Source organism: Phyllobates terribilis, unplaced genomic scaffold (genome assembly GCF_046119375.1).
Source record: "Phyllobates terribilis strain yellow unplaced genomic scaffold, ASM4611937v1 Scaffold_1__5_contigs__length_1240528914, whole genome shotgun sequence".
Classification (NCBI taxonomy): Eukaryota; Metazoa; Chordata; class Amphibia; order Anura; family Dendrobatidae; genus Phyllobates; species Phyllobates terribilis.
In genome coordinates this window covers 723167179-723190069 of record NW_027362761.1, presented here as the reverse complement: position 1 = coordinate 723190069, position 22891 = coordinate 723167179, and the positions used below count along the sequence as shown (strand labels likewise).

Below are 22891 nucleotides of genomic sequence, written 5' to 3'. Positions count from 1 at the left end.
TGAACCCAATGGAGATGGTTTGGGGTGAGCTGGACCGCAGAGTGAAGGCAAAAGGGCCAACAAGTGCTAAGCATCTCTGGGAGCTCCTTCAAGATTGTTGTAAGACCATTTCCGGTGACTACCTCTTGAAGCTTATCAAGAGAATGCCAAGAGTGTGCAAAGCAGTCATCAAAGCAAAAGGTGGCTACTTTGAAGAACCTAGAATATAAGACATATTTTCAGTTGTTTCACACTTTTTTGATAAGTATATAATTCCACATGTGTTAATTCATAGTTTTGATGCCTTCAGTGTGAATGTACAATTTTCATAGTCATGAAAATACAGAAAAATCTTTAAATGAGAAGGTGTGTCCAAACTTTTGGTCTGTACTGTATATGGGTGGACCCTGTTTTTGTTTGACCTTGTCTATATAATTTCTTGTGTCGTTTGACAAACGCCACATTCAGCAGCATCCTGCTGGATTAATCCCATTATCTATTACACATTTCCCTTCTCTTTTATATAGAATGAATTATTATTTCATATATTCTTTTTTTGACACTATATCCGTTACCAATATGAGTAGTTCCTCTACAATCGTTCTTATACAAATAATTGTGGAACCTGTCTGAAAAAGTGATTGCCCCCTAAACCTAAAAACTGGTTGGTCCACCCTTAGCAGCAACAACTGCAATCAAGTGTTTGTGATGACTGGCAATGAGTTAGTTTCAATTTGTTTTGTGATCTGAAACATTTAAGTGTGACAAACATGCAAAAGAATAAGAAATCAGGAAGGGGGCAAACACTTTTTCACGCCACTGTATATTAAAGGGAACCTGTCACGTCCTAGCTGCCCTCTAGATTTCCCCCATAGCGTTGTTAGTGATGCAATGTGCATCACTAACAAGCTGTTTTCATGAAAATTGGTGCAGCTATAATGATTTTATAACGTTTAATATACTTAGATCCTACCTGCGTTTTCAGTCAAAGGGGCGTGCTTGTCATATTCAGTCATGGGTGGGTGCAGCATTCACTCACTCCTGGTGCCGCCCATGTATATGAATCGTGTTCCCGGCAATCGCTGATATTGTGGGGCGCAGGCGCACTTGTACATGTCCTGCCGCCTGCGCAGTGAGGCTGTGTGATTACCAGCTTCACTGCACATGCACGGGGAACATAGCGCATCATAGCGCATGCGCCGTGAAGCTGTTAATCACACAGCCTTACTGCGCATGCACGGGGAATAGAGCATCATAGCGCATGCTCAGTGCAGCTGCAAACTACACAGCTTCACTGCACATGCTGGTAATCATACAGCCTCACTGCGCAGGCGGCCGGATATATACAAGTGCGCCTGCGCCCTTACAATATCAGCGCTTACCGAACGCAGGATTCAAATACATGGGCGGCACCAGCAGTGAGTGAATGCTGTGCCCGCCCATGACTAAATATGAGAAGCATGCCCCTATGACTGAAAAAACAGGTAGGATCTAAGTATATTAAACGTTATAAAATCATTATAGCTGCACCAATTTTCATGAAAAAAGCTTGTTAGTGATGCACATTGCATCACTAACAACGCTATGGGGGCAGTGATGATAGTAACTAGGACTTGACAGGTTCCCTTTAAGGTTCACTATGCTATCCTACTATATTCTCTACTCAGAGGGGGTCAGCACATACAAATAATGAGTATAGTCCAGGGATGACTGAGATGGATCTGGTTTTGTAAATCTATAGATAGCCTAACTGTCCCCCTTGGGATATGTGCCCACGATGCAGAAATGAAGCAGAAAATTTCTGCAGCATTTCTGCATCTCCCTGGCAGAAAAAACGCATGCAGATTGTACATGCAGATTGTGCATGCGTTTTTCCTGCAGAATACATGCGGATCCACATGCGGATTCACATGCGTTTCCGCATGCAGATTGACAAGCGCTTTCCAGGCGATAGCATCACTTGGAAAGTGCGTGACAACTAGGTCACACTGTATAAATCCATGCAAAAGGCATGGATTTATATAGTGTGACCGTAAAAATTAAAACAAATCAAGCTATACTCACCCCCGAGGCCCCGGCGTGTGCTGCAGCGCTGCTTCCTGGCTGGTTCCCGGCTGCCGGCATATCGCGAGACAGAGCGGTGAAGGGCCTGCGGTCACATGACTGTGACGTCACCGCAGGTCCTCAAGCGATGCCGGCATTCAGAGAGAAGCCGCCGGACAGGTGAATATAAACTTTATTTGTTATTTTATTCTTTTTTTACAGGTACAATGGTACCCAGGTCTGGATGAGAGTCTCCTCTCCTCCAGAACTGGGTACCATCCGCACATAGAGACGCATAGAAGCCGCTTGTACAAATGTACAATCGCGGTTTCTATGCGTTTCAATGCAAGTCAATGGCGGGAGTTCCGCTGCGCTTCCACAAAATTAAATGACATGCTGCGGATTTTTGTACGCAGCATAAACGCTGCGGAAAAATCCGCAGCATGTGCATAGAACATGCGGAATCCCCTTGGGGACCATGGGGTGCGGATTACCTAGCGTTTAACAAGCGTTTACGCTGCGGAAATTCCGCAGCATAAACGCTTGAAAAACGCTACCTGGGCACCCAGCCTTAGTGTAAAGTGCATTTACACTGTAAAATCATCTAAACAGACTGCTGATCACCTGACAAAATACCAAAAGCTCATTCAGAGGGTGGAGTAATCTTTTGGTTTTCCAAAAAGATCATCATTTTCAGCAGCGCATTATCCTGTGTAAACAGGAGTTGCACTGCCAAGAAAAATGGCTGTTTATGACCACTGAACAGATGAGACAGATCATTCAGTTCAGTGCACATTTGAAGTGTGTTTTGGCTATTTAATGACTGCCTAGTGGTAAATATTTATCGTGCAGCAGTCGTTTAACCCCATAAGGTTCAATGACGGACACTGGATGGCATGAGCAGGTATAAGTTCCTGCTTATTGCCGTGCAGTGTCCGTTATGGCTTTGAACTATCACTGCGTGTAAACACAAAGTGACATGTTACACATACGCCGCCTAAGTTCAGATAGGGGCGAGACTGGTTACATGAATTCGTTGGAATCCTGGGTGAACCATTACTCAGGGTGACCATAGGCTGCAGCTTCTCTCAGGCACAGGATAGATTCATTTGCTGATCAGACACATTTGACAAGAGCACTCAGAAACGGTAGAATAGTAACATTTAATGAGACACAGCCAGTGCAATGTAAATGTCTCTTTGAGCAACAGGCTCCAGTAACAACAGTAAAATCTCCTTCACAGCACAGTAGTACACAGTCTATCCAGTAGCACAGTACAGCACAGTTTTAATGCATACACAACCACAGGCTTTTCCTTCACAAGGACTCAATAGTACACAGCATTCTTTATCCTGCATGGATATGGAGGAGGGGAGGGTTTGATGAGGGAGATGATCCCTATGACACGATTCCTTCCAGTCCTTATCTTTCTGCCTGATAATACTCCACACTGTTAGCTCAGGTAGTCTATCTGACCTGTGTTTAGCTTCCCTCCTGCCTCAATTCTGTTCCCTTGCCTTCTGTGAGATGCAGATCATCCCCACAATCCCCCTGGGGCTCTGCTAAAACACTCTCTGTCTCCTGTGACTGTGTTAACCCCTCTAGTTGCTGGATACTTCTGGAGCACAACACTTCCTGTCTCCTGTGCATGTGTTACTTCTAATAGTTGCTGGATGCTTTTGAAGTAACAGCACTACTTCTGCATGTCACAGAGAGTGCCGACAGCTGTCAGTGAAAATCAATCTGACTGACCGATCTCGGCATGATCGTACAGGAGATGCTGTAATATCAGCACCTCCTGCCCGATCAGTGCTGGAGGTCAGTGCTGCTGGTGGCTGAGCTCCGGCACTAAACAGCCAGGAGCAGTGTCATCACCGCCCCTGGCTGTTAACCCCCTGAATGCTGCGATCGAGCGCGATCACAGCATTCAGGAGGCAGGCAAGGGGACGGGAGCTCCCTCTGCCTTCCAATCGGTGCCTCACGATGTAATCATGGGGCCCGATCATTGCCATGGTGACCAGGGGTCGTCATGACGACCCCCGGTCACCAAGCTATGGAAATCTGCTGAGACCATGCTCACAGCATGGTCTCAGGAGCTTTCAGTATAGGTATAATGCACTGTAATCTAGTGCAATGCAATGTATTATACCTGTGATCAAAGGGAAAAAAAGTGAAAGTCCCATAGGGGGACTAAGTAAAAAAGTAAAAAAAAAATGGTAGGAAAATTGTAAAAAAATATTGTAAACAAAAATCTTACAAAATAATAATAATAACAATAAAATATGACACTAATAAATACACATTTTTATGTAAAAAAATCAAATAAATAAAAAAAAGTACACACTTGGTATTGCAGCGTCCGGAACGACCTGACCTATAAAAGTGTCAGACTAGTTAACACCTTCAGTGAATGCCGTATTTCCTCCCCCCCAAAAAAACTAGGCAAACGATACTTTATCATCATACAAGTGGAAAAAAGTGGAATAAAACGCGATCAAAAAACAAATATAAATAAAATTGGTAACGCTGAAAATTTCATCTTGTCCCGCAAAAATCAAGCTGCCATACAGCCCCATCAGCAGAAAAATAAAAAAGTTATAGGTCTCAGAATAAAGCGATGCAAAATAATTTTCTCTATAAAAGTTTTTATTGTGTAAAAGCGCCAAAACATAAAAAAAACTATATAAATGAGGTATCGCTGTAATCATACTAAAGCGAACAATAAAGCTGCCTGATCAAATTTACCACACGCAGAGCAGCATAAAAAAAAATTGCTGAATTGTTGTTTTTTGTTTATTCTGCCTCCCAAAAATTGGAATAGAAAGGGATCAAAAAATGTCATGTGCCCAAAAATGGTACTAATAAAAATGTCAACTTGTCCCACAAAAAACAAGCTATCACATGACTGTCCCAGAGGAACATTCCCTATAATGAGGCAGATGGAGGCACTGTGGACGCCGTCTGACCTATGATCCGGCGGTGTCTGTCTTTTTAGGTGTGCATAAAAGCGCAGTCGGCCGCAGTTTTGTGAACCTCTGAAAAGAAGAACAATGCTGAGCAGAGGCCAGACGGAGTCCAGAGTAACTCTGCTGCCTCATTATAGTGAATGGATCCCGCAGGGGTTTCATCTGAATCAAGTCACTCAGTGATTTAGATGGAAACCCCAGAATAATTGCTCAGTGTAGATCACCGGATAAATGTGAACCCAAATGTTATGTAAAATGTTCCCAATAAAATCTTCAGCTCAGTCCACAAACTAAAAAACCCACTCAGGTTCATCATCTGTCAATGAAAATATAGGGGGCTTCCACGTTACTGGTAGCACAAAGGCTCTGGAAAAGTGAAATGGCTTCCTGCCCCCAAAAGAAATTCAGCAAATTCTGTGCTCTGAAATTCTAATGCCCCGCTCCCTTCTGAGTCCCAGTGTGTGCCTAAACCACAATTAGCATCCACATGTTTGGCAGGGTATAATTTCAAAAATGGGGTCACTTGAGAGGGGATTCTGCTCTTCTAGCATTTAGGGGTTCTGATCCATTATTCCCATGTGAAAATGTAAAATCTGAGGCTAAAACAAAATTTTTGCGGTAAAAATGTAATTATTTTTTCTTCACTGCTCAATGGTATAAAATTCTGTGACACAACCGTGGTGTCAATATGATCATTGCACCCCTAGATGAGTTCATTGAGAGGTGTAGTTTGTAAAAAGGGGTCACTCATGGGGGATTCTGCTGTTCTTGCACCTCAGGGGCTCTCCCAGTGCGTCATGGCACCCGTGGCCATCGGAAGGTGAGTATAATGTTTTATTTTTATTTTTCACCATTTTATTCTTTTTTTGCATTTGCAGTATCAATACTTGGTCACACTATATAAATCCATGCCGGATGCATGGATTTACTGTATATAGTGTGACCAAGTTGTCAAGCACTTTTCCAAGTGATGTTAAAATCGCTTGGAAAAGCGCTTTACAACCCGCATGCGGAAATGCATGCAAAAACGCTTCACAAACGCTTCTCCTGGCAGGAAAAACACATGTAAAATCCGCATGCGTTTTTCCTGCCAGGGAGATGCAGAAAAAATCCAAAGCATTTCTGCTTGTGGGCACTTAGCCTAACAGTAAAATGTGCACTATAATATGGTGCTCCTTCCCTTCTGACCTTTGCACTGTGCCTCAAAAGTAGTTCCCAATTACATGTAGGGTATTAGCGTACTCAGGAGAAATTGCACAACAAAATGAGAGGTCCATTTTCTCCTGTTACTAATGTGAAAATAAAAAATATGGGGCTAAAAGAAAATTTTTGTGGAAAAAAACTTGATTTTTTTTTTTCACGGCTCTACGTTATAAAGTTCTGTGAAGCACCTGGGGGTTCAAAGTGCTCACCTCACATGTAGATAAGTTCCTTGAGGGGTCTAGTTTTCAAAATGGGGTCACTTGTGGGGGGTTTCCACTTTTTAGGCACATCAGGGGCTTTCTAAATGCGACATGGCGTCCGTCATCAATTCCAGACAATTTTGCGCTCAAAAAGTCAAATGGTGCTCCTTCCATTCCAAGCCCTGCCAAACAGTGTTTTTCCCCCACATATGGGGTATCAGCATACTCAGGAGAAATTGCACAACATCTTTTGGGGTCTATTTTCTCATGTTACCCTTGTTAAAAATAAAAAAATAGGGCTAAAATTTCATTTTTGTGGCACAAATGTGATTTTTTATTTTCACAGCTCTACGTTATAAACTTCTGTGAAGCACCTTGGGGTTCAAAGTGCTCACCACACATTTAGATAAGTTTATTGAGGGGTCTAGCTTCCAAAATGGTGTCACTTGTGGGGGTTTTTCACTGTTTAGGCACATCAGGGGTTCTTAAAATGCGACATGGCGTCCGCTCTCAATTACAGCCAATTTTGCTTTCAAAAAGTCAAATGGTGCTCCTTCCCTTCCAAAACCTGTTGTTTGCTCAAACAGTGGTCTTCACCCACATATGGGGTATCAGTGAACTCAGGAAAAACTTCACAACAACTTTTGGGGTCCATTTTCTTCTGTTACCCTTGTGAAAATAAAAAATTGGGGCTAAAAGATCATTTTTGTGGAAAAAATTAGATTTTTTTATATTCACAGCTCTACGTTATAAACTTATGTGAAGCATCTGTGGGTTCAAAGTGCTCACCACACATCTAGATAAGTTCATTGAGGGGTGTAGTTTCCAAAATGGGGTCACTTGTGGGGAATTTCCACTGTTTAAGCACATCAGGGGCTCTCCTAATGCCATATGGCGTCCGTATGGCGTCCAGCAAATTTTTAATTCAAAAAGTCAAATGGCGCTCCTTACATTTCAAACCCTGCCGTGTGCCCAAACAGTGGCTTTCCACCACATATTGGGTATCAGCGTGCTCATTTCGGGGTCCACTTTTGTCTGTTACCCTTGTGAAAATAAAAAAAATTGGGTCTACATTAAATTTTTTCTGAAAAAAATTAAATGTTAATTTTTTTCTTCCTCATTGCTTCAGTTCCTGTGAAGCACCTGAAGGATTAATAAACTTCTTGAATGTGGTTTTGAGTACCTTGAGGAGTGCAATTTTTAGAATTGTGTCACTTTTGGGTATTTTCTGTCATATAGACCCCTCAAAGTCACTTCAAATGTGATGTGGTCTCTAAAAAAATGGTTTTGTAAATTTTGTTGGAAAAATGAGAATTCACTTTTCACTTTTCCTAACAAAAAAAAATGTATTTCCAAAATTGTGCTGATATAAAGTAGGAAATGTTATGCATTAACTATTTTATATGACATATCGCTCTGATTTAAGGGCATAAGAATTCAAAGTTTGAAAACTGCAAAATTTTCACCAAATATCCGTTTTTTTCACAAATAAATGCAAGTTATAGTAAAGAAATGTTACCACTATCACGAAGTACTATATGTCATGAAAAAACAATCACAGAATCAGGGGGATACGTTGAAGCGTTCCAGAGTTATCACCTCATAAAGTGACTGTGGTCAGATTTAAAAAATGAGGCCTGGTCATTAACCTACAAAGTGGCCCTGTCCTTAATGGGTTAATGCCGCAAAATTGATTAATGCAAATGCACATTTATTGAGGTCTGATGCCTCCTTCCTCCAAGTGGATTTCCTATTCTACTTTTATGCACTCCTGACGGTTTACGGGATTTCAAGCTGCGTTACTGTGGATTTCTAGGAAATTGCAGCTATATTTGATGTCGCCTTGCAGTTTTCCCATTGCTATTGTGGGTTGTAAAGGAGTCCTTAGAGATGTGGGATGAAGAAAATGCATCTGTTGGCATCTGATTATGGCTTTACGACTGTAACTTTAGGTTGGACCTTGCAGTAGACCTTGATTTAAAAAGTTGAAAGTTTTGAATTGGTTTTTGAAGCTTTTATTTTCTTCATGCTGTTTTGCAGCATTTTGACTTGTCTCAAGTTTGGAAGTGATTCCACGAGAGATCCTCCTCAAATAAATCACTTCTTTTTTCCTTGGCAAAATTTTCAAAACCTTATTGGCAAAAAAAAAAACACCAAAAAGAACTTGCAAAAGCAAAGTAGATTTTCCATTAAAATGATGGTTCACTTGAAAATCCTCCTAAAATCGCTTTGTAAACATACTCTAACAGGCAAAAAGTTATGTTCCAAGATCTATCTTAACAGAGTCTATCTAAAAGACCAAAAATGTAACAGCTTTCTAGCTTTATGTAGACACCATAATCTGAATTACAATTAATGAAACTCCGTGCATTAAAAGTTTGTGTGTTGCAGGAATTATTAATTTATTGTTTGGGCAAGCATATCTGCACGTATTACAAGATACAGTGCCGGCAAAAAAAATCTTTACACTTGCGCAGCAAAAAAAAACTTTACATATAAAATCCACATCATAATTTCACTTTTTAAAAGTGTACACAATGGGGGAGATAATAAAAACTGTCTAATATTAAAGCTGGCTTTGTTGCAAATATCAACCAATCAATGCTCAGTTTTCACTTCTCTGGTCAAGCGAAAGCTGCACTCTGATTGGTTGTTATGTGCAGCTCAGCCAGTTTTGCTAATAGGCAGTCTTTTATTATCTCCCTCAGTTTTATATTATCTCCCACAATGGGTCGAAAGAAGCTTAAAATGGAAGAGAAATCCCGTGCCTTGACTCTGCTCGAGAAGGGGGATTCAGTGATTGCTGTAGCTAGAGATCTGGGAGTGTCAAGAGAAGCAATTTTCAACTGAAGCGGTCGGTGGCATCATTGCCTTCTGGGATGGTACCGCAGAGGAAGTCAGGCTCTGGCGCACCTAAGAAGACTTCACCAAGGACTGATAAGCTTCTGGAGCGTGAAGTGATGTCACATCCTTCTATAACTGCCGCTGAAATAAAAAATAAGTACCCTATGCTCCTCCAGAACATCGCAACTAGGACAATTCGTCACCGCCTGCAGAAGGACCTGGGTCTACCAAGTTGCTGTGCCGCAAAGAAGCCCCAGCTCACAGCAGCAATGAAGAAGAAACGGCTTGCCTTTTGTAAGAAATATCAAGATTGGACATCTGAAGAGTGGAAGAAAGTGATGTTCAGTGATGAGAGCACTTTCAGGCTGGTCAGGGGAGGCTCAAAGGTTGTGCGTCGTCCGAGTACAGTGTCACGGTATGACCCAAAATATACAGTTAAGACTGTTAAACACCCTGACAGTGTGATGGTGTGGGGTGCATTCAGTGGAAGCATGGGCAGGGCAGGTTTGTACTTCCTTCCCAAGATTATAACTATGAAAGCAAGCAATTATATTACTGTTTTGGAAGAACACATGCTTACTTTTTGGGTCATACATCAGTGTGATTACTTTATGCATGATGGAGCCCCTGTCCACAAAGCCAAAGCCATGAGAAAGTTTCTCAGTGACCATAACATTAACATTTTAGAGTGCCCAGGTAATTCCCCTGACCTTAACCCCATAGAAAATGCCTGGAATTTAATGAAAAACAAGGTTCAAGAGACACGACCCAGCAACATCAACTGTCTAAAGGAGGTGCTGAAGACACTGTGGGTAAACATGGACTCCACCTACTTAGCCAGCCTTGCTGAGTCCATGCCTAAACGACTGCAGATGGTGATAAAATGTAAGGGTGACATGACAAAATGCTAATTGTAATAAAATATCCACAATAAAACACTTGAATCCACTTGAATATTACGATTTTGTGGTTTCATTGAACTTGTAAAGATTTTTTTTGCCGGCACTGTAGGTTGCAGCATTTAAAAAAAAACCTTTAATGTGTAACCAAGTATTTTTAGAAGTATCACTATTGAAATGACTGAGAAAGTTTACTGCCCAATATATTGAAGTTAGGTCCATGGTAGCCTCGATTTTGTATACTGAAGTTCCATTGGACGCTGCAATTTAGTTACTTAATATCCCTCCACAGGGGTTGAGTAAAAAGTCCTCCAATTCTTCCTTAACATTTTGAAGGGGCTTAATATCTTGAAACCCATTGCTGGAAAAACAAACCACACTATCAGCCAAATCAGACTTGCTCCGCTATCTGTGTTATCTTCCCCTTCATTTTCCCTCTTGAAAGGGAAAATATTATCCTAAAAATAATGTATTTTTCTTCTTCCATGTTCACTACTATGTTAACTAAAAGGGTTAAAATGCATTTCTTATATACCGCCATCATATTCCACAGCTTTACAGACATTATCATCACTGTCCCCAATGGGGCTCACAATCTGATTTTCCTATCAGTATGTTCTTGGGGTGTGGGAGGAAATTGGAATACCCAAAGGAAACCCACACAAACACAGGGAGAACATACAAAGATGTATGGTGGGATTTGAACCCAGGACCCCAGCACTACAAAGCAATAGCGTTGCAAAGCAACAACCTTAACCACTGAGCCACTGTGCTGTTATCTATTTATATCTAGGAAATGTATATGTGATTATGTGATCATTATTATCATTAAGTTCATTATGTTTGTACTCCATCAGCTGCCTCATTCAGATGTCTGGGGGGGGGGGTTATTGTATATGATGTATCCATTGTGTATCCATTTTCACAAACAGTGTGGCATTCAGTTCTCTTGTCGGAAAAAAAAAATTCAAGCTTCTCCTTCTCATTAATTAGTAAAAAACATCTGCATAGAGAGCAGTGCAGTGAGATGGGAGAGCTGTCATATGCACAGAAGCAGTGAGTGAGCTCTGCTGAATAGAGCTCCGCCCACCCACACGACATGAAAGTCACATGATTGTGATGTCACATCAGATTCCAGAGCCAGGAATACAGGGAGAAATTGATATGACATCACAGGAAGTCATAAGATTCTTAGCCAAAGATCATGTGACCATGAAAGAAGCTTAGGTTACAGAAGGATTTGGAAAAGCAAAGTATTTACAAAGGAGCTTATCTATGGCAGTTAGTTCACATGAAAGATTTAATAACTAGTAACCAAACTCTTTAATTTTATATTACACATGCATTTGTGAACCAATTGTATGTTAATATGCGCAAACTCGTATCATTTCAAACTTTGTTTATTCATTGTTAAATAAAAATTGCAGTTAAAAAACACTAACCTTTTTTCTTTAAGGATTTCACATTGTCTGTTGTTTATAGCTTTGTCACTTCTGTGGCGAGCCTAAAGAAATAAAAGTATTTTTTGTCTATTTATGTATTGTGTCCTTTTGGTCAATTATGAATTCATATTGATAAACCTTTCATGGGTATGGGAGGTGCCATATAACTCAAACACCTTGTCCAACTTTATACAAATTCACATTGGGGTCAATTTTTTACAAACTATTTCTAGTCATCAGGCAGATTAGATATTCTCCACTTGTATGGACATTTACTTTTTTATCTACCCCAGTGGATTTCTGGATAAGTGCTGTCGTAACACACATTGTTATCATGGCCACATTGAAATGTTTAGTATTTTTTTAAATATTTCATGTGTACATTTTGTAGCGTTTTCACAAATTTTCTATAGTAGCAACGCAGTTTCTATGTCTCAGAGCAATTACTCTTAGCAATTTAGAATACAACTTTGACCATTTTTCTATAGTTTGAATGTTTTTGTTGGATCCTGTTTACATTGCTTTGGATGTGCTGGTCATTTTTGCTATATGTTTAGTATTTGGTCAGTATTTTACATCAGTATTTTTAAGCCAAAATCAGGAGTGGAACAATCAGAGGAAAAGTATAATAGAAACACGTGCACCACTTCTGCATTTTCCACCCACTCCTCGTTATATTCTTTTGTCAAATATAAAACAGTCAGCCCTTTTCAAGGGGACATCATTTTATTGTACGAGTATTATACAGTGGTGTGAAAAAAGTGTTTGCCCCTTTCCTGATTTTTATTCTTTTGCATGTTTGTTACATTTAAATGTTTCAAATCACAAAACAAATTTAAATATTAGACAAAGATAACACGAGTAAACACAAAATGTAGTTTTTAAATGAAGTTCTTTATTATTAAGGGAAAAAGAAATCCAAACCTACAGGGCCCTGTGTGAAAAACTGATTGCCCCTAAATCTAATAACTGGTTGGGCCACCCTTAGCAGCAACAACTATCAAGCAACGACTCATCCAAGAGGTCACAAAAGACCCCACAACAACATCCAAAGAACTGCAGGCCTCACTTGCCTCAGTTAAGATCAATGTTATGACTCTACCATAAGAAAGAGACTGGGCACAAATGGAATGCATGGCAGAGTTCCAAGACGAAAACCACTGCTGAGCAAAAAAAACGTAAAGGCTTGTCTCAGTTTTACCAGAAAACATCTTGATGATCGCTAAGACTTTTTTGGGGAGAATACTCTGTGGACTGACGAGACAAAGTTTCACTTTTTGGAAGGTGTACAGTACAGACCAAAAGTTTGGACACACCTTCTCATTTAAAGATTTTTCTGTATTTTCATGACTATGAAAATTGTACATTCACACTGAAGGCATCAAAACTATGAATTAACACATGTTGAATTATATACTTAACAAAAAAGTGTTAAACAACTGAAAATATGTCTTATATTCTAGGTTCTTCAAAGTAGCCACCTTTTGCTTTGATGACTGCTTTGCACACTCTTGGCATTATTACCATAAAAAAATAATCAACAGGGTCCGGCGTAATCCAAATGGAAGTCCCACAATGATCCCCGTCATCCATTGTATGTATCTCCGTTCAGAGAACGAAGCTCCACACTGGAGCAACAGCCGCTGACGGGTCTCACGCTGCACTCCGTGAGACCTGGCCGGTGTGAATTGAGGTGATGTGAGTAAGGTTACCTCAGGTCACAGGCACCAGTTCTTGCGGAGTACAGCGCGAAAGCTGGAATGATGAGCGGTGACGCTACCACTCATCATTCCGATTCTCAAGCTGCCCTCCATGTGCCGTCCATGTGACACGTACTGGAATAGAATGCAGAATAGAAATTAAAGATTTTTATGTGTTAAAGATGTGCAAATATATAGATAGATAGTTAGATATGAGGTAAATAGAAACAGTAGTGTGAAAAAAAGTGTTTGACAGACTGATAGATGTAAGTTAGTATGTTTCTCATTTGTTCCTGAATTTCTTTGGATCGCAGCATGATGTCTAGCTTTTGAGGAACTTTTGGTGTACTTCACTTTGTTAGGCAGGTCCCACTTAAGTGATTTCTTGATTGAGAACAAGTGTGGCAATAATCATGCTTGTGTGTGGCTAGGGAAATTGAACTCAGCTTCCCAAAGATGTGATAAACCATAGATAATGTATGTTTAAAGGAGGGGGTCAATCACTTTTTCACACTGGGCCCTGTAGGTTTGGAATTCTATTCCTGTTAATAATAAAGCCCTTCATTTAAAAACTGCATTTTGTGTTAACTTGTGTTATCTTTGTCTAATATTTAATTTTTTTTTTGTGATCTCAAACATTTAAGTGTGACAAACATGCAAAACAATAAGAAATCAGGAAGGGGTCAAACACTTTTTCACACCACTGTAGATAGCTAGATAGATATCCATGATATATAATTAGTGCCTGGTGTGTGCAGCTTAGTATATATGTATTAACCTAATAAATAAATAAATTAAAAAAATAACATGGGGTCCCCCCATTTTTGTTAACCAGCAAAGGTTAACCAGAAAGCTGTGAGGGTCCATGGTTATTAAGCCTTCCCAGCCTAAAAATACCAGCCCGCAGCTACACCAGAAGTAGAACATCACGAGATGCTCCAATTCTGGTGCTTCGTCTCCGCTCTTGCTCATTGCCCTGGTGCGTTGGCAAACGGGGTAATGGGTCTTGGGGTTGATGTCTACTGTGAATTGTCAGCTGTGTATTTGGACAATTCACAGCTAACATCAACGCCAAACCCCATTACCCTGATTGCCAACACACGAGGGCAATCAGGAAGAGGGAAGGCTGGGAAAGGCCCAATAACCATGGATCTTCCCAGCCTGATACTATCAGCCACCAGCTGTCTGCTTTACCTTTGCTGGTTACAAAAAAGGGGGGACCCCACATCTTTTTTTTTCATTTATTTATTTATTAGGCTAATGTACAATAAGCTACACATGCAAGGCACTAATTATATATCTCACAGATATCTATTTATCTATCTATCTTTCTATCTATCTAGATACAAAAATACAGTTGCAGCACTAGCAGAGGCAAAAAATACATAAGTGGGTGAAAATCCTCTCAGGCAAAGCCAAACCTCAACTTATATCCAAAAAGATGAAGTGAGCACTCCAATGTCCAATATTTAGTGGTTTATTGACCCATTATAACAAGGCGATATTTTATTCCAAGTGTGAAACTTTTTCAAGCAGTGTAGTGTTATACAATTGGTATATAAATACAGTTGAAACCAGAAGTTTACATACACTATATAAAAAGACACATATGCATGTTTTTCTCAATATCTGACATGAAATCAGAATAAACCTTTCCATTTTAGGTCAATTAGGATTACCATAATTTTTAATATTTGCCAAATGCCAGAATAATGAGAGAGAAAAGTTTTAAGGCATTTTTATTACTTACTGCAAAGTCAAAAGTTTACATACATTTCATTAGTATTTGGTGCCATTGCCCTTAAACTGAATGACTTGGGTCAAACTTTTGGGATATCCTTCCACAAGCTTCTCACAATAGTTGGTTGGAATTTGGGCCCATTCCTCCTGACAAAACTAATTTAACAGATCCAGGTTTGTAGGTCGCCTTGTTCGCACCTGCCTTTTCAGCTTCGCCCATAAATGGTAATTAATGGGGGAAGAGGGAAATTGTCAGGGAATGCTTTTAAGGACTCTTCTATGTGTGTGCTTGTTTCTTTTGACTACAGGGTTAGTAATGTGGGTGTCTGATAGATTACTAACCCCTGGGCTTGATGTCAGTGGACATTACACAGCTAACCCCAAAACCATTACCCCGATTGCCAACGCACCAGGGCAATCGAGAAGAGCCGAGGCTAAGCGCCAGAATTGGTGCATCTAATGGGTGCGCTATTTCTGGGGTGGCTGAGGGCTGGTCTTATTAGGCTGGCAAAGTGCAAAAATCCATGGTCCTTCCCAGCCTATTAATATCAGCCCCCAGCTGTCTGCATTGCCTTAGCTGGTTATTAAAAATACGGGAGACCCCATATCATTTTTTATAGGGTCCCCCCATTTTTAATAACTTTGCAAAGGCAAAGCAGACAGCTGGGGGCTGATATTAATAGGCTGGGAAGGTCCATAGATATAAAAATAGGGGGGACCGCATGTCTATTTCTAACATTGCTATGGGGCCCCATGAATTTTAAAATCACTAGGGTACTGTCTCAACCTGTGTTTCATTGGAATTACCAGCTTCTTCCAGTTGACATGGCCAACTGTGCAAGTGGCCTATAAATAGCTGTTAAAAGGATTGACAGGTGTATTGGCTAATCAGAAGCTTCCCATTAAAAGAATTGGAATAGTGAAGGGGGGCACAGGGCCGCTTGCTGTGGGCTGGAACTGAGTTCTCTTTGCCCTGGCTGAAACCCCTCTTCTAAACAGGAGTCTGACTTGTTTGTGATCTGCTGTGGGGTACGTTCTGTACTCACTTGTCAATAGGGAGTCCTTGTTACCTCCCCATCCATGGGACCCGTTACAGCTGCAGACATGACAGGAGACCTTAGGTCCGGTTCAACAAGTTCAGCTTTACTGTACAATTCAGATACATGCGGTTGCGGCACACAAAGCGAGACAGAATCCCCTCCGGATGATGCTCCCTTTGTCCAGTGTAGTATCAGTCCTTGACTCCATTCTGCCTGACCTGCCCCAGCCTCAACAGCTTCTGTTGGTACCAGGGACCTACTATCTGGCATAATAGCTTACCTAATGCCCACCATCTTTCCCTTTCATTGTGACCCGGCCGACATCTTCCTCACAGGGGAGACAGACATGGCACTCAATGCATCTTCTGGGCCCTAGGCCCAAGACTGCCCTGCCATCTACACAAAGCTTTGGATGTGTCCTCATACTGTTTGGAGACTTGCACTGACAGGACCCTTTCGCCTCTGCTGCATTTACTTTCTTGGAACCAGTAGAACCCTGTCTAGCACTTCACCTATTAACTGATCTAATCCCTCCCAAATAGTGGGCTAATCCCTTGTGTTAACTGTGTACTACCCTGTGTGAGGCAAAGTATATCCCTGTAATGGGACAGGTGGTGGAAAAACTGTGCCGTGGCATGAGGAGAGCCTGGAGGGGCGTAACTAGGGACCTCACCAAATCAGACCTCAGATGTACGGTGGGTAGATGACTCCGTGATCCAAGGAGGAATGAGGAAGGTGAACAGTTGCTACTCTGGAACTGACTTCGGGTGAATGGCAGCTGACCCCCAAGGGACAGGAGGCAGGCGCAGGCAGGCATGGCTGATGGAAAGGCAGACTGGCACAGCTTATAGACAGGCAAGCAGGCACGGCTGGTAGACAGGTTGGCGGGCGCGGTTGGTAGACAGGTGGGCACGGCTGGTAGACAGGTTGGCGGGCACGGCTGATAGGTGGGCACGGTTGATAGACAGACAGGCAGGCATGGCTGTTAAACAAGCTGATGGGCACAGCTGATAGGCAGGCAAGTAAATGGAGATACATGCACTGGGACCTTAGAACTGAACAAAGTTGCCCAGGCACCTCCATATTGGAGGAGGTGCCTTAAATAGTTAGTGTCCTCCGGCCATTGGCTGGGGACATTTTAGGATGGAGCACGGCCCCTTTCAAAGGCGGGGAGCATGCGCACATTAAGCACAGTGCCTGGGAATCTGCATGCTGTGCACGTACCCTGGGCAGCGTCAGCATGGAAGGAGGACAGAGGAACGGTACACTGCATCTCCAGATCATCTGGCCGGGAACTCTTTAGAACGGCAGACACCTTTTTGGGATCAATTTTCAGGCCAGTCTCCCAGATTATGTACCCCAGAAATGGAAGAGAAGTCTGCTCAAAAATGAACTTTTCGAATTTGGCATACAGACGGTTCTTCCTAAGCCTCTGCAGAACCTGGCGAACATCTCTTCTGTGTGAGGGCAGGTCAGGAGAGAACACCAGGATATCATCCAGGTATAAGATGTGGTTCACTAGCTCTTGAAAGACTGATGGTGCATTGCATAGTCCAAACGGCATTACACAATACTCATAGTGGCCATCCCGAGTATTAAATGCCGTCTTAAATTCATATCCCTGGCGAATTCGGATCAGGTTGTACGCCCATTCAAAGGTCAAATTTAGTGAAGACTCTAAAGCCTTTAAGGTGATCAAACAGCTCGGAGAAGAGAGGCAGAGGTACTTATTCTTTATAGTTATTTGATTTAGTCCCCTATAGTCGATACAGGGCCTAAGATAGCCGTCTTTTTTCTTGACGAAGAAGAATCCTGCGCCAGCCGGAGAGTTGGCGTGACACAGCTTTTCTTCTTAATTATGCCAGACCAGGAGCCATACACCTTATGTTGACTTTTGAATTCGTGTTCTTCCTTGGTTGATCAACACAGACTATTATTTGTATAAACATGAATGTTGATCACTTGAGTTGATATTTGTAATTGATGAATGGCTGTTATTTACATATTGTATCAGCTCCTACAATGCATTGTCTGCCGGTTTTGCAATACAGGAACTTAGCTTTCCCCTGTCTTTCCTTAGTTCATGTTGCAGATCATAACAGTAAGTCCAGCCCAAAAAAAAATTAAAAGGAAAGAAATTCGGGGATCAGTATGGTTTCCGTCCAGGATTTGGCTCAACGCCTGCAGGGATTGTCTCTGGAGGTGGCCAAGCTTCAGCAACACGTGAGTAGCTGTTCTGGAGCGCATTTTGTCAAACCCAAGGTAGGACTGCCTGATGTTTTTTATGGTAAACAGCAAGATTTTTTTTCCTTTAAAAATGCTTGTTTGTTATATTTTCGTTTGAGACCAAGATCCTCTGGGAATGAATCACAGCGCATTGGTTTCATTATGTCACTTTTGCAAATGAACCACAGGGGTGGGCCTTTTCTCTCCAGCCTAATGATCCGTGTTTAAGGTCTGTTGAAGATTTTTTTTCTGCTATGGGGCTATTATATGACGATCCTGATCGTATCTCATCTGCTGAATCAGAACTTAGACATTTGAATCAGGGGTCAGATGATGTTGAAAATTATTTCACACACTTCAGGAGATGGGCTTCAGAAGTTAAGTGGAATGATACTGCGCTGAAATGTTTATTTCTTGCTGGTCTGAGTGAAAGGGTTAAGGATTTGCTAATTGCATTCCCTGCACCTGAGACTCTGCAGGAAGCTATGCAGTTAGCTGTTCGTATAGACAGAAGACTGAGGTGCAGGCTCAATGAGGTAAAGACTCCTGTAATGTCAGTTCCTAGTCCCCAGAAAATCTGCTCTGATGGCAGAGAACCAATGGAGGTTGGGGCGATGTCACTCCGCTCTCAGGAAAGAGACCGGAGGTTCGCCGAGAGATTGTGTCTTTATTGTGGTAAAGCTGGCCATTTGATTAAGTATTGTGAGCGTCGTTTAAGTAAAGAAAAAAAAAAAGGTCAGTTACGCCTGTATAGCTTGTTTACACTCTGCAGGAGTATTTCTTTGTGGGAGTACTACTCTGCAGGGAGATTTGATTGAATTTCAGGTATTTGTGGATTGTAGTTCAACACTTAATGTGATTGATAAAGGGTTTTTGGAAAACCTTAAATTGAAATCCAACCTTTGTCATCACCTATTTCTGTCGTTGCAATTGATAACACTCCTTTGAAATGTATTACTCACAAGACTGCTGCATTTCCCCTCACTATCAATGGAGTTCATCAAGAAATTTTGGACTTGGTTGTTTTGGATAATTTGCCCTCTCCAGTTGTTCTAGGATTGCTTAAAACTGCACAATCCTTTATTGGACTGGTCTACTAATGTGATTAAGTCTTGGAGTCCAAAGTGCTATGATAAATGTTGTAACGGTCGAATTACTGGTACCTATTCAAGATTTTTGGAGGTTTTTTTTCGGAGGAGGAGTCACAAGTTTTACCTCCTCATAGGGATTATGATTGCGCCATTGAGTTTGTTCCGGGTGCTACTCTTCCCAAAAGTTGCTTGTTTAATCTGACTATCCCTGAAAGAAAGGCCTTGGAGGAGTACATAGAGACTAGCCTGGCTGCTGGTCACATTAGACCTTCTAAGTCGCCTGTGGCAGTTGGATTCTTCTTTGTTAAAAAAAAAAGGACGGTGGTTGATTTTCGTGAAATTAATAAGATTACCGTACGCAATTCCTACCCATTGCCGTAAATTCCTGACTTGTTTAACCAGTTAGTGGGAGCCAATTGGTTCTCCAAAATTGATCTCCGGGGGGCATACAATTTGTTACGAGTGAAGGAGGGTGATGAATGGAAAACTGCTTTTAACACTCCTGTAGGTCATTTTGAGAATCTGGTGATGCCTTTTGGTCTTACCAATGCACCTGCATTTTTTCACAAGCTTATTAATGACATCCTGAGACCTTTGATTGGTAAGAACGTGGTTGTGTATTTGGATGACATTCTGATTTATTCACCAGATCTAGAGTCCCATTGGCAGAGTGTACGTGAAGTTTTGCAGTTATTGAGTGATAATTCACTCTTTGCTAAGCTGGAAAAATGTGAGTTCGCTGTGCAGAAAATTAGTTTTTCGGGCTACATTGTCTCCAGCGAGGGTTTTGAGATGGACCCTGTGAAGGTTCAGGCTGTGCAGGAATGGCCTAGGCCTATTGGTTTGAAATCTATACAGAGATTTTTGGGTTTTGCCAATTATTACAGCAAATTCATTAAGAATTTTTCTGTAATTGTTAAACCTCTAACCGATCTCACCAGGAAAGGTGCGAATACGGCCCAGTGGACTACTGAGGTCATTGAAGCGTTTGAGTATCTCAAAAAGAGGTTCAGTTCTGCCCCTATCCTTATGCAGCCTGATGAGACCAAGTCTTTTTTGGTCGAGGTCGATGCTTCATCGGTGGGGGTCGGAGCAGTTTTGTCTCAGGAGAACAAGGGTGGAGTACATCCTTGTGCCTTCTTTTCGAAAAAAAATTCGGAAACCGAACTGAATTATGATGTTGGAAATCAGGAGTTGCTGGCCATTAAACTTGCGTTTGAACATTGGCGTCATTTTTTGGAAGGCGCTAGGTTTTCACAGATCATAAGAATTTGATCTATCTGGATGCTGCCAAGCGCTTGAATGCCCGTCAAGCTAGGTGGGCACTTTTTTTTTCTCGGTTTAATTTTTCTGTTACCTATATCCCTGGTACTAAGAATGTTAAAGCCGATGCTTTATCTCGCAGCTTCTCTCCTACGGTCGTTGCCGAGGAGGAGTAGAGCATTTTACAGAAAGGAGTTGTGGTGGCGGCATTGGACTCCGTTTTGGAGAATGGGATTCTGAAAGCTCAAGATGATGCTCCATCTAACACTCCCCGTGGGAGGTTGTTCGTGCCTATAGTCTTTAGGAGAGATTTGTTTGTGGAGTGTCATGAGTCTTGGTTGGCAGTAGTGTTGAGCCACCCCCGTAGTGTTCGAGTTCGGTTCGGTTCGTCGAACACCCGTGTGTTCGCCGAACTGTTCGTCGAACTGTTCGTCGAACACCTTCGAACACCGTTAAAACCAATGGCAGGCAAACAAAAACACATAGAAACACATAGAAAACACCTTCAAAGGTGTCCAAAAGCTGACAAACTGCTCAGAAGACATAACTAACACATGGAAAAGTGACAAGTACATATAGTCATGCGAAAATAAAAGAGGTGGAGGAGTAAAAGGAGGGGGAGACACAGATATAGGCATGTCATGCCCTTCTAAAATCCAAAAAGTGAGAAGCCGACACGGCCAGTCCGCTCCTGCCCGTGCCACCTCCGTGTCGCCGGGTTTGTGCCAGAGCCGCGGTGAACCCTGACGGCCAGCCCCCCTCTCCCAATACTGGTGCCTGTCCGCTGGTGGGTCGAGCGAGCCCCCCTGTGGTGGAGGCAGCTCTAAGCTTTTTAATTTAAATTGTCTCTCTAATTTGAATGAATACACTTTAAATCCATTTACAAGGATCTATTGGAGGGCAAGTCTCATGCCAGCAGCCGCGGTAATTCCAGCTCCAGTAGCGTCCACTAAAGCTGCTGCAGTTAAAAAGCTTTTATAAGGATCGAGCTCGGCTGTCCACCGCAAGGCATCCTACTGCCAGTCCCAGCCCCTATGCCTTGGGGTGCCTCCTGATGCTCTTCACTAAGTATCCCATGGTCCCGAAGCATTTCCTTTGAAAAAATTAAGTGTCTAAACTACAGGTGGTGCAGCTTGCTTAACAGCCGGGATAATCCGCTTACTAGCAGACACTGCTACTAGGCACAAAGTATTTCCTGGGCTAGATGCAGTTAAAAATTTGTAATTAGATACTCTCGTTGGATGCTGAGAAAGCATTCCATAGAGTCTCCTGGCACGCCATATATGATTCTCTTAAAAAGCTTGGGGTAGGGGTCTAGGGGACCCTTTTATAGCCAAAATCACGGCCCTGTATCGCAATACGTCACCTAGGCTGAAGATAAATGGAACTGTAGCACCCTGAGGGCTCGGTTGCTAAAGACGTATTGCACCTCACCCAGAGGTGTGATATCTCACTCTCAGGTAAGGATGGAGTGTGGATCAGGACCCGACACCTGCATGCATTACACCACATTGCCGTGGGGCAGGGCGACCAATATGCCCCTGAGATGGGCACGACAGTCCCTGTCCCTGGCTGGAGTGGGGGGAGGGAACACTGAGGAAGGGGAACCCTGTAGTGCAGGAGCAGGGAGGAAGCAGTTCCTGGGTGCATTGAGAAGGGAGTATAAAAGGTGGGCACCATCTTAGTTCAGTGCAGAGAAGTCTGAGCAGAAGTGGCAGGGAGCAGGGGCTCTGCATGAGCTCTGCTCCGGAGGCGGGCCTAGTAACAGAGGCCCAGGCCTGGAAGAGGGAGAAGGAAGGAAGAGGAGCGGAGAAGGCTCCAGGAACGAGGAATGAAGGGATCCCAGGGGTGCGGACGGGCGAGTCGCCACCGCACGCCCGAATCCACCTGCATGGAGGGGTCAGGCCAAAGGGGGAGACCGGTCCCCGAACTAGTGGAGGCAGGAAACGACCCTCAGCTAGAAACCGGAGGCTCTGACATTTTATGTGGCGCAGCCCCTCGCTACACCCGCTAGGAAGGCACCACATAGGGTCAGGGAAACTGGCGCCAAGTTTACCAAGAGGAGGCCCGAGGCAGCCGGACAGAAGTGTTGGTAAGAAAGGCCAGACAAAGGACACACAAAGGGGGTCCTGTGAAGTGCTCCAAAGTTATCTGGGAGTTGTCTGAGCCCCTCACCTGGTGAGCACAGTACGACGTGGGCAGCCGTTACCTGCAGACGTGGTCTGGATAATAAGAACTGTGAGTAAAGGCCCTGA

General features: G+C 42.5%; 1 protein-coding gene across 1 annotated transcript in view; it reads right to left on the bottom strand.

The window, feature by feature from the left end:
• The window catches only part of ATP8B3 (ATPase phospholipid transporting 8B3), a 1018530-nt gene that overhangs the window by 644393 nt on the left and 351246 nt on the right, over positions 1 to 22891 (bottom strand). Inside the window, exon 6 of the mRNA XM_073686335.1 lies at positions 11577 to 11638. Coding sequence (XP_073542436.1) covers positions 11577 to 11638 — 62 coding nt within the window. The remainder of the gene's footprint in view (positions 1 to 11576; positions 11639 to 22891) is intronic.